General features: G+C 45.1%; 1 protein-coding gene across 2 annotated transcripts in view; it reads right to left on the bottom strand.

The window, feature by feature from the left end:
* ARID2 (AT-rich interaction domain 2) overlaps positions 1 to 12,149 on the bottom strand; it is an 817,990-nt gene that overhangs the window by 330,357 nt on the left and 475,484 nt on the right. For both annotated transcript variants that reach the window (XM_033959297.1, XM_033959298.1), the window contains one exon: positions 8,625 to 8,703. In XM_033959297.1, coding sequence (XP_033815188.1) covers positions 8,625 to 8,703 — 79 coding nt within the window. The remainder of the gene's footprint in view (positions 1 to 8,624; positions 8,704 to 12,149) is intronic.

The raw sequence follows: 12,149 nt of genomic DNA, 5'->3' as shown, positions 1-12,149 counted from the left end.
TCCCAGTGTTATTCTCAGGCCACCTTCCCTTCCCCAGAAGTCCCAGTCCCTATATATTTCCAACTTTGAGAGAGAGCAGGGCAGCTGTACCATAGTACAGCTCTCTCACAATGGCAGCACTACTCTAGGCTCCAGAGTGTGGGGTTTTACTTTTATTTTTTTGTAACTTCCTGGGCTCCAACAGGGATAAGGACTTTAGCCCGAACAACAGGAGCTACAACTCACAGACCTAACCCTGCCAAGGAGCCAGGTCTCACCTAATTATACTCCAGCCAACCTTACTGCTGGAGTCAGAGCATAAAGAAGGATTCCAGCTTGTGCCAACATTTATACCAGTGATATCCCTGGAAAAGTTCAGTATCTTTACCTTCAACTGCTGGTCAGGAATGGACACAAGCCATTGGTATTTATTGCTCTTGTAGGACAATAAGGAAACATATTTTTGATACATTCCTGCATTGTTGTTTATTTTCTATACTGTGGCAATCCATGTCACGGACTATCACACATGACTACTCAAAATTCAGTTACGCAGTCATTCAGAAAGAATGAAATGAAAATATGTACAGTACATAAGACCTTGAAGGAATGGTGTCCTTTTATGAAATAATTAAAGGTATTTTAATGACTCACAAAACATCCAGGAATTGAAATGATATATTTGTGATATATAAGATCATTATCTACATGTTCCATTTGTCTGCTAAAGAACATACTAAAAAGAGATTAGATTCTTACTTTGCTAATATCTTTTCTAGTAGATAGGTGTGTCATTTTGGACAAGTGGGTAATCGTCCCATGGCCACGAGCCTTTGCAGAACGAATCCAATCCAGATTTTTCTGAATCCCTCTTATTTCACTGAGAGCTCTATTGACACCTACCAAGCAAGCATGAGCTCTACCAAAATTAGGTGAAGTAGGGATATGGGAAAACTTCCTCAACTAATAACTCTGTTGTGCTCAAACAAAGTAACATCATAACTATGAACATTCAAACAGAGCAACTAACATGCCAGCATAAGCCTTAAAGGAGATCAAATTGTACCCTAAAGGACTGACTTGTCTCCAAAGGACAGACTTGGAGAAGAACATTCTTAATGAGACAATAGGCAGATGCAGGAAATAAATGACAGGGCAGGGGTCCAGAATGACATACCTATCTACTAGAAAATAAATAAGCAAGGTAAGAACCCAATTTCTTTTTCTAGTGCAATAAGTGTGTCATTCTGGACAAATAGGACGTACAAAAGCAGTCCCAGGAATCTAGGGTGGGATGACTGCACCACCAACTAAAACCCAAAGGCAGAATCCTCCCTTGCTGCCAAAACCACTCTGTAAAACTTAGCAAACATATGTAAAGTAGACTAAGTCGCCACCTTACAAATCTCCACAGGGGAGACTGCCCTAACTTCAGCCCACGACAAAGACACACCTCTGATTGAATGCACCTTCATGAAAACGGGGGACTGTTTCCCACAAACAATGCATATGAAGAAAATAGCCCTCCGGATCTACCTGGAAATCGTGGCCTTGGAATCTGATGGAATAGTCAGCACAAAAAGATGGTCAGAGAGCCTAAATCGTTGGTGACCTCCAGATAGCTAAGAAGAACTCTTCTTACATCCAACTTCTTTAAAATCCGATCCTGCTTCTTGGAACCTGTAGACTGGAACGCTGGCAATTGAACTTCCTGATTGACATGAAACGTCGAAACCACTTTCGGCAGGAAGGAAGGAGTGGTGCATAAAGAGACTCCAGTGTCACAGATTTTAAGGAAAGGATCCCTACAAGAGTGAGCCTGGAGTTCCAAGACCCATCTCACCGAGGTCACAGTCACAAGAAAAACAGTTTTGAGCCTCAAATCCATCAGCAACGCTTCCTTCAGCAGCTCAAACAGGGCTTAGCTGAGACCCCGCAGAGCCATGTTAAGATCCCACAAAGAGAAAGGGGCTTTGACCGAGGCCTGATGCATAGAGCACCCTTCAAAAATCTGGTTATGTTTAGATGAGACACCAGCGTAAACTTATGGTCTTGAGCCCTGAAACAAGGTAGCTCTGCAATTTGGACCTGAAGGGAAGCCACCGTAAGTCCCTATTCAAGGCTGGCTTCGAAGAAAGCCTTAAATAAAATACCAAAAAGTCAACAGATTATATGGGGGGAGAGACACCTCTCACCATATACCCCAAGGAGGGGATGGTGATATGATATCGTACCTATATCTCACCTAATATAAATTTCTATGGAAGAGACCTCAGTACTGGAGAACTGAAATAGATAAATCAGATTTGCAACAGTATCCCCCGGGCTGACAACTCATATTTGGGCAATCACTGCAGCCCGAATGAGTTCGCCCCATATATCATAATGTCTCTACCTTTTAGTGATAATGTGAGGCAAAAAAATTCAAATGCCAACTCTAAACAAACAGTGAAAAAAAGTGAAAAAATATATATACATATATTATTCAACCCCCTATCTCACAGGAAAAGTCTTCAATTTTCAGTTAGCTGCACATACTATTGGGCAAACTACGGACTTTCCTTTCAACACAGATAAGTCTAATGTTTTGGACATTCTATGTTTTTATGTGTTGGATATTCTAATAATATTTTTTCATTGCACTCATGGGTATATGAATAGTATGTGCAGCTAACTGAAAATTGAAGACTTTTCCCGTGAGAGAGGGGGTGAATGATATATGTATATACATTTTTTTCACTGTTTTGTTAGAGTTGGTATTTGATTTTTTTGCCTCACATTATCACTAAAAGGTAGAGACATTATGATGTATGGGGCGAACTCATTCAGGCTCCAGTGATTGCCCATATATGAGTTGTCAGCCCGGGGGATACTGTTGCAAATCTGATTTATCTATTTTAGTTCCCCAGTACTGAGGTCTCTTCTATAGAAATGTGTTAGGTGAGATAGCAGTACGATATCACCCTCTCCTCCTTAGGGTATATGGTGAGAGGTGTCTCTCTCCCTATATAATCTGCCAACTTTTTGATATTTTATGTAAGGTTTTCGGCAATCTTAGGTTTTTTTGTTTATTTGCCTTAGAAGAAAGCCAACACCTTAGAGACCAGAGCCAGCTCCGCCTTTTCCTGTGCACACCAATACTGGCAAGTCTGCCACAGCTTAGCATAGGCCAAGACCTTTGTCTGCTTCTTAGACCTAAGGAGAGTGGTAATGGCCACTTTATAGTATCCCTTACGCACTAATGCTTCACATTCAAGAGCCATGCCATAAGAGCAAAGCGATCCAGATCTTCTAGAAACACTGGACCCTGGGAGAGAAGATGCGGATGCACCTGTAACCTGAGGCTGGAACTGTCCAAAGATGCACTAGATTCTCGTACCATGGTCTACATGGCCAGTCTGGAGCTACAAGAATGACTTTTTCACGATGACTTGCAATCCTTGGAGGGATGGGGAAAGAATTACAAAAGCACACTCTATGGCTACAGTTGGACCAGAGAGTCCAGACCCGCACTTCTGGGTTCAGATCTTTTGACTGAAGAACCTGTCCACCTTGTTGTTCTTTGCCATAGCCATAAGGTCGAACTGGGGCCAACTCTAGCAGAGAACCAGATTCAAGGTCTGTCTGCTGAGGAAATCAGCCTGGACATTGTCCATTCCTGCTACGTGTACCGCCAAGAGCGCTTGCAGATGATGTTCCTCCAAGGTGAAGAGCAAGCGGACCTCCAGACACAGCTTGACACTCTTGGAAACCCCCTGGCAATTGACATAGGCCACTGCTGTAGCATTGTTCGAGAAGACCCGGATCATCTCGCCTTCCAGAGACTTCTGAAGTTTCGGCATATCCAGCCGAATGGCTAGGAGTTACAGCCAATTAATTTACCATTTCCTCTGGGTGGGCGACGAACGACCCTGAATCGGACAATGGTTGCAATGAGCCCCCCCCCCTCCCCCTCAGCTGAGGAGACTGGCATCTGTCATTACAACCATCCAAGAGGCTATCTGATGGGGCATGCCCTTGGTAAGGAATAGAGGGCAGAACCACCAATTCATGCTGGATTGGACCTCCAGTGTCCAAGGTAAAGATTTCTGCAACAAGTCTAATGTGTAGCGAGTCTGCATAATGTGTGCTGAAGAGGACGCATGTGGGCCCTAGCCTAAGGAATCACATCTATCGTGGCCGCCATTGAACCTAGGACTTGAAGATAGTCCCACGCTGATGGCACTGGCTAGGTCAGGAGGTATATTATCTGAGTGCAAAGCTTCTGTCTGCATGCCTCTGAAAGATAAGACGGCCTGCAGCCATGTCAAATAAGACCCCCCCAAGTATTACAGGGATTGTGCGAGACAAATGGCTCTTTCTGTAATTCACAATCCACCCCAGACTGTCTAGGACTTGGATCCCAAGTTTCCAAGGTTATTTACATTTTAATATACTGACCATCATCGTGTATCTGGCCGGTTTACAAAGCTAAAAACATTAAATAAATTTAAGAAAGGGGGGTATAAAGAAAAGACGAATATGATGACACCAACCCTCAAACAACGAGGGGACCCAGATCAGCTAGTCATCCAGGTGGGGATGCACTTGAAGCCCCTTCCTTCAAAGGTGGGCTGCCACTGCTACCATCACTTTGGTGAAAGTATGGGGGAGCTGTCGCCAGTCCAAAGGGCAGGGCAGAGAACTGGTAATGCTGTTCCAGGACATGAAACCTGAGGAACTTTCTGTGGTCTGGGAAAATAAGAATATGCTAATAGGCCTCAGTCAGATCTAGAGAGGCCAGGAACTCTCTCAGAATTGCCGCGGCTATGACAGATTGAACTGTCTCTATGAGAAAATGCGGAACCCTCAGCACTGCATTCACTTGAGTATGGTCTAGAATGGATCTCCAATTGTCATAGCCTTTCTTTGGGATTCTGAAGTATATGGAGCATCTGCCCGAGCCTTTGGACGGCACAGGTTCTATGGCCTGAATGTCTAGCAACCTTCTTACAGTGGCTTGTACTCGGGTTGCTTTTCTGGGCATCTCACGGGAAAGTTCACAATCCAATCTGTTAGAGGCCAAGCAAATTCCAGCTTATAGGTGTTCTGGATTATTTCCAGAACCCAGCAGTTGGATAAAATCTGAACCCAGGCCAGTATAAAGTCCGAGAGTCGGCTCCCTATCTTGAGACTTCTTGGTAGAGGGAACAGACTGAGGTGCCGATTTCTGGTTGTGTCTAGAACCATAAAACCTCTGCCTGTAGCCCTGGGAGAATCTCTGGGAAGTGGAGCTGGAATACTGACGAGATCACCTGGAGCCACAAAAATTAGAGCATCCTGAGTCTCTAGAAGCCCTGGGTCTGCTGTCAGGCTGGGGCTTGAGTTGATGATCAACCACACAAGTCATAATAATTGTCCCTTAAAAGGGAGTATGCTGAGTAGCTTTGGAGGTGGAATCTCCAGACCATTGTCTGATCCAGAGCATTCTGCATGCAGAAACTGAATAAGCTGAAGCTTGACTCATGACCCGAAAAATGTCAGAGAGCATCCAATACATAATCCACTCCAGATAAGAAGAGAAGACGTATGGGCTCCACACCCTCAAGAGTGCTTAGCCTAGAAAGACTGCATGTGTCACAAGGAACACTGTCGAGGCCGCTTTGACTCCCAAAGTCAACGCCACAAAAAGCTTCTTGAGAACTATATCCACTTGGCAATCCTGCATATCCTTTAGCACCATACCATCTTCACTCACAAGAGACCTGTGCAACCAAGGAATTCACTTTAGGCTGAGTAAATAGCTGCTGGCACTCCTGTGCCATAGGATACAGCCAAGACATGGCTCTCCCTACCTTGAGCAACCCCCTCTGGAGAATCCCACTGCTCCATGAACTAAGATATTAATGTCAAGATGCCAGGGAAACAGAAGACTGAACCCTCATTACTCATAAGAGAGGAGGAAGTAGAGGGGACCAGCTGCGAATCCAAATTTAGCTCACAGAGGGACTCAGAAATGAGATTCAGCAGAGCTGAGGGCTTGAATAAATGCAGAACTGTGGAATAATCCCCAGGATCCAGGGCCACCATGGGATCCAAACCACCAGACTGCAGTCTGTCATCTTCTGCCATGTTGAAACAGTAAGGTAAAAGTGAGAGTCCCGTCATCATCTGTATCCCCATCAAAAAAATCTCTCAAGCCCTGGTCAGTGGTGGATGGCAAGAGAAATGCACCCTGGGAGGTCTTTCCCTCACATGTGGTGCTCGAAGCACTGTGTGCCTTTGCTGTGTTAGGACAGCTATCCTGAAAATCTTTTCACATCAAATTGATGAATTCAGGGGGAAAAACTGTACCAGGCATTGTGGAGTCACCAGCAGAAGACTTTAATTTGTGTCTCTTGGGCTCTTCAGCCTCCATACCCTTCCGTGTGGAACAGCCACTATTTCTAGGTACAGAAAAAGGCCCAAACCACCCGTTCCTCAGCCCAAGAGTGCAAAGGATAAGTTAAGCTGAATGCTCCCGCCACTTGGCACAAGGATGCTTCTCCAGCACACAATTTGCACAGTCCTGGCATGAATCAGGGGTAAAAGAACCCAAGGACTCCATTCCTACCAGTTTTGAAACAAAAAGGAAAGATCTGAAGCTTCAGGAGACTTAAAAAAAGATCACTAAAATCCAAGATAGCCATTAGCAGAATTTTGGCGCCAAAAAATAGTAATAGGAAACAAAAAAAAAGAATAAATTTAAGATTTTAGTGATGGGGGAACATAGGGGAAGAAGCTCAAATCACCAAAAACATGATTTTCATACCCCCACCCCCAATTCACCTCTTAGCCCTCAACAGTAGCTGGAAAAGAAGAAGAAAGTCTCCTCCAATGCTGATCTTCGGGCTGCCGTCTGACACAGTTTCTGACTGAACTCCCACCCCCATGGACCAACAGAGGCATAAAACCAGAAGGTTGAAGCAAAAACACAGCCGGAATCCTGCAAGACACTGCTGAGCTTCCTACGGATGCCTAACAGTCTGCAATCGAACCCCTACCAAGCGACGCTTACCAGAGGCGATCCTGAGCTACAAAATCACTTCTGCAGGCTGGCCAACAGGTACCACAAGGGATTGACCTGTTAGCAGCAAATCTCAGTCTGCTTCTTCCCCACTCAGGCAGAGTCGAACCCTGGAACTGGGAAGTACTGAGCACAAAAAAAAAAAAAGATTAGAAAAACTGACTAAAATAAAGAAAAAAGGCAGAGCAGAACAGAAACACTCCTTCAGGCTCACATGCATAAGGGGAAAACTATAGGTGACAGTAGAGCTCTCAGTGAAGAAGGAGGGATACAGAAAAAAATCCAGAATGGATTACTTCTGCAAAGGCTCATGGCTATGGGGAGATTATCCGCTTGTCCAGAATGACACACCTATTGTACTAGAATAAGGGATTCAGAGCATTTTTAAGTGAAGGGCATGGTGATTGAAGTACTAGCAAACATTTTTGTCTTTAAATCCTCCACATTATAGTTGATTGCCATCAGAAGAATTGTTTATAGGGATAATTCTATTAAGTCATTTTCATGCATGTGACCATATACGTACATAAATGGCCCTTACAATCGGTCTAAAGGTACAGGATATGTCACAATGGTGCATACTTCGCTGATAGGTGTGTACAGGGGCAGAGCAGGGACAGTGTTCACAAGTATGGACATAGATTTTACAATACATCATTTACAAGTTTGTTTACTTGAATAATCTAGGTGCAGATATTTACACCTGTTAAGGTATGCAAAATTTTTGCTGCTTACTGTAATATTTTAGACACATAGGCACCTGCTGCCTTCTTAAATTAGGCATCTTGTTATAACATTAATCTCAAAGGCAATTCCATAATCTAGGCAGTTGCATTTATATACCTCATAATCAACGCACCCCTTGCACACAAATGCCTAGGATATTAGCGCTTACATAAGGATCCACATACCCATGAAGTGTCAGCATAGCATGTAAGTACTGCTCTGCACTTATATAGTACGCCTTTGCGAGCAAGATGTACACATGGATGATATTCCTACTTATGTTTGTAACTTATAGAATAGTCTAAGTTATACGCATCTCTGCTTCATTTAGATGCCAACAGTTATGTCAGGTCTGCGGTCAATGTAACTGTAGGCAGGTAAATGTTAGATGCAATGATCCTAGGATATACTGGGTTTGTATAAACAGAATCTGGCTGATCAAGTTCTGCTGTAGAATAGACTTCTATTGCGCATCCTAATGATGCCTAAATAGAAGTATCCGATTGTAGAATTGCCCCCTTAATGTCCAGAGAGAGAGATTATAAGACAGGCATAGTCTAATGAGACTGATTATTTTGTGGCTTGGGACCAGGCTGAGCCAACTACCTTATTATAGCCTTGAGTAACTAACTGTCCCCTCTTTCCCCACCTACCCTAAATGGAAAAAGCTTTAGTCAGTTAACCCCTATATGGTCAGAAATTGATCGCTTTATTAAGAATTTCGAGGATAGAATAAAAATATTCACCTAATCTACCAATAGAGCTTTTTGAGAAGATGAGTAAATCTATTATATGATGAGAATAAAGAGTAGAAAGACATACAGAGAAGCATCTTGTTTCTAATAAAAATATTATTATTGAATGGTACACTTACCACTGACAAGCAAACTTCTCACTATCTATTTCTATTATTCCTGGAGGTGGAGCAATATGTGATGGAACTGCTCTGGAAACTATAGAAGGAACAGAAGAGATATTTAATTTTCCTCCACATATGTTAAGCCTCTGAAGAGCAATTTTCAAATCTATTATGCAAGTAAATTAGTTTGACAGAAAATTGCCCTTTGTAAAGAAATCAAAAGGTATGTGCAACATCCATACCTTTTAAGATGTGCTGGAAAATACATTGCAACCCCCCCCCCAACCATGTACTTGGCAACTGTATATTTGAGATATACAAAACTAACACATAGGTATATACATAAATAATATACCTATCATTACCATTGTCTTTGTCTTACATAGATTTAAAATGGTAGAAAAAATACTTTTGAAAAATCTATCTACATCAAGAACATGCTTAAATATCAAGTACATAAAAAAGAACAGTGATTCAGAATACAAACCACAAAGGAACAACCCCCTCCCCTCAAAAAGGCCTTAAGTTCTGGGTAATTCTACTTTAATGATGGACACGATACAGGCCATATTTCACCTCCACCTGCGTCAGGAGTCAGAAAGTCTTGAAGTTCAGTTTAAAAGATCAAAATACTGAATAAATTTTGCCCAAACTGGTGAAAAAGAAAACCTCTCAGGGGAAGTTTCTCAAAACTTTAAAGTGGTTGCTAAACCAGTTCCAGCTGGTTTATCATTCATGTATTTTAGTGGCAGATTATCAAAACGGCTTACTGTGGTCTTTTCCAAGCATCCTAGCAGTCTCTGACTCTGCCATGCAAATGTATTACAACATTGTCATTAACATTTAAACGAGCACTCCCGGTGATTCTCTATTATTGCCGGGTGATTCCCCTAACCTCACTGTCCTACATTTGTGAGCAAAATTTTCCAGCAAAGCTGAGCTGTCCTAATCTTACTTTCTCGTCAGCTCAGACTTGCCAGAAAATTTTGCAGCCGTTAAGCAACCCCACTCCCCTCAGCAGCAGGAGGGATGTCTATTCCTTCCCACTGCTGCTGTTAAACAACCCCCTTCCCCGAATACCCCCGGCAGTGGGATGCCGACTCCTTCCCACCACCAATCAACCCCCTCCCGACACCCCCCGCCAGCGGGATGCCAACTCCCTAATTCCACACCCCGATGACCCCCCCAGTGCCTCAGATGACCCTCCCCCCTTAATCTTGTTTATGAAGGCTGGCCAGAGGGATGCCTACCTCCAAGCCAGCAGAGCTGCCTCTTCAAAATGGTGGGATGCACCAGGAAGGGACACAAAGCTCTGATTGGCCCAGGTTGTTTAAGACTTCTTTGATGGCTTATTTCTGCTCTGCATCTATTGAGGACATTTGCGAAGTGAATACTTGGTCCTCAATCGATACCTTTACTTCTCACTACTATTTGGAACAAAACTCCAGAAGAGAGAGTCAATTTGGACAAACAGTTCTGCAAAATCTGTTTAACTCCTAAGTGCTAACCCTCCCTCAAACTCCCTAGGACTTCACTAGGATCATGTTTATATATTCATTATCCTTCTCCAGAGTCATGATCCTGGCAGCTTGAGAGTCACACAGGTAAGAATATTATGCCTGCTAGTCCTCGGAAAAGGCAGATATTTACTTGTAGCAAGTGTTTTTCAAGGACAGCAGACATATTCTCACAACCTGCCCAATTCCCCTAATTGGCTTCTTAGCTTTGTTACTGAACTGATGGTCCCATAAACTGATGTAGGGTGGGAAGGCACCAGCATATGCGTGGTTTGAGCACTGACTAAAGATTTAAAGTGATAGTGTACTTGGTAATGTCCATACCAGGTTCCATGGATGACATCACTCACATGTGAGAATATATGCCTGCTATCCACGGAGAATACCTGCTACAGGTAAGTATCATGGCTTTATATTCAGGTACTTATTTTGTATTGGGGCAGTGGAAGGCTAAGTCACTTGTCCAGAGTCACAAGTAGCTGCAGTGGGAATTGAACCTGGTTTTTATACCACAGGCTACTGCTAAGTTTCTGTTGTCAGCAACTAAAGACTGTTAGTGATATCTTTCCACAATTGTAATAGTTCTCCAAACCATGAAAAGGGTCCAGACCTTGTGTCTTTTTGCAGTAGCGTACCAAGGGGGGGGCGGGAGGGGCGGTCCGCCCCGGGTGCCAGCCCTGAGAGGGTGCTCTCGGCCTTGCCGTTAAGTTCCCCCCCACCCCCGAAGGACCGCTCGCCCCCCCTGACCTTCCTGCATCAGCTATGAAGCAGCCCGCAGCAGGATCGTGATGTCAGCGATCCCTGAACTGCTTGGGCGCTGCTTCCTGCGCCACGGCCCCGCCCCTCCTCTGATGTCAGAGGAGGGGCGGGACCGCGGCGCAGGAAGCAGCGCCCAAGCAGCGCAGGGATCGCTGACATCGCGATCCTGCTGCGGGCTGCTTCATAGGAGGTGCGGGGAGGCCAGGGGGGGCGAGCGGTCCTTCGGGGTGGGTCAGGGCATCAGGCCTTCAGGGTGGGGCGGGTGGGCAGGCAGGCAGGCAGGCCTTCAAGGGGGGAGGTAGGTCTTCAAGGGGGGAGGACAGGCCTTCAGGGGTGTGTGCAGACCTTCAAGGGGGTGCAGGCCTTCAAGGGGGGGGCAGGCAGACCTTCAAGGGGGTGCAGGCCTTCAAGGGGGGGACAGGCCTTCAAGGGGGGGACAGGCCTACAAGGGGGTGGGACAGGCCTACAAGGGGGTGGGACAGGCCTACAAGGGGGTGGGACAGGCCTTCAAGGGGGGTGCAGGCCTTCGGGGGGGTGCAGGCCTTCGGGGGGGTTGCAGACCTTCAAGGGGGGTGCAGGCCTTCAAGGGGGGGGACAGACAGGCAGGCCTTCAAGGGGGGGACAGGCCTTCAAGGGGGGGACAAGCCTACAAGGGGGTGGGACAGGCCTTCAAGGGGGGACAGGCAGACCTTTAAGGGGGGACAGGCCTTTGGGGGGGGACCCTGGTTTAGAAGTACACAGAGGGAAGGGGGTGTTCAAAGAGACGTGCATATGCCAAACTTTGGGGGGGGGGAAGAAATAATGGGTCTGAAAATAGAGGAGAGGGAGAGAGATGATGGACCATGGGATTTAGGGAGGGAAGGAACAGAAAGGGAGAGAAATTGGACACAAGGGATGGTGTGGAGGAGGGATAGAGATACTGGATAGGAGGGTAACTGGGAAAAGAAAGGGAGAGACGGTGGACTCTGGGGTGGTGGGGAAGGAGTGAGAGATGCCGGATGAAAGGGTAGTTAAGAAAAGGTGGATCTGTGGAGGGAGATGAAAAAAAGGAAAGATACCAGACTTCCTGGGGAGGGAAGGGAAATGGAAAGGGAGGACAGAGTTGGCAGATGGATGGTTAGTATGCAGAAAGAAGAAAGAAGGAGACCCTGGCAAGCAAGTTATCAGAAGAAAACCAGAGCCTTGGACCAACAAGATTTGAAATATAACCAGACAACAAAAGGTAGAAAAATTAATTTTATTTTCTGTTTTGTGATTACAATAT

Source organism: Geotrypetes seraphini, chromosome 9 (genome assembly GCF_902459505.1).
Source record: "Geotrypetes seraphini chromosome 9, aGeoSer1.1, whole genome shotgun sequence".
Taxonomy (NCBI): Eukaryota; Metazoa; Chordata; class Amphibia; order Gymnophiona; family Dermophiidae; genus Geotrypetes; species Geotrypetes seraphini.
Note: the sequence above shows the minus strand (reverse complement) of the source record. Positions and strands in the feature narration are given on the sequence as shown.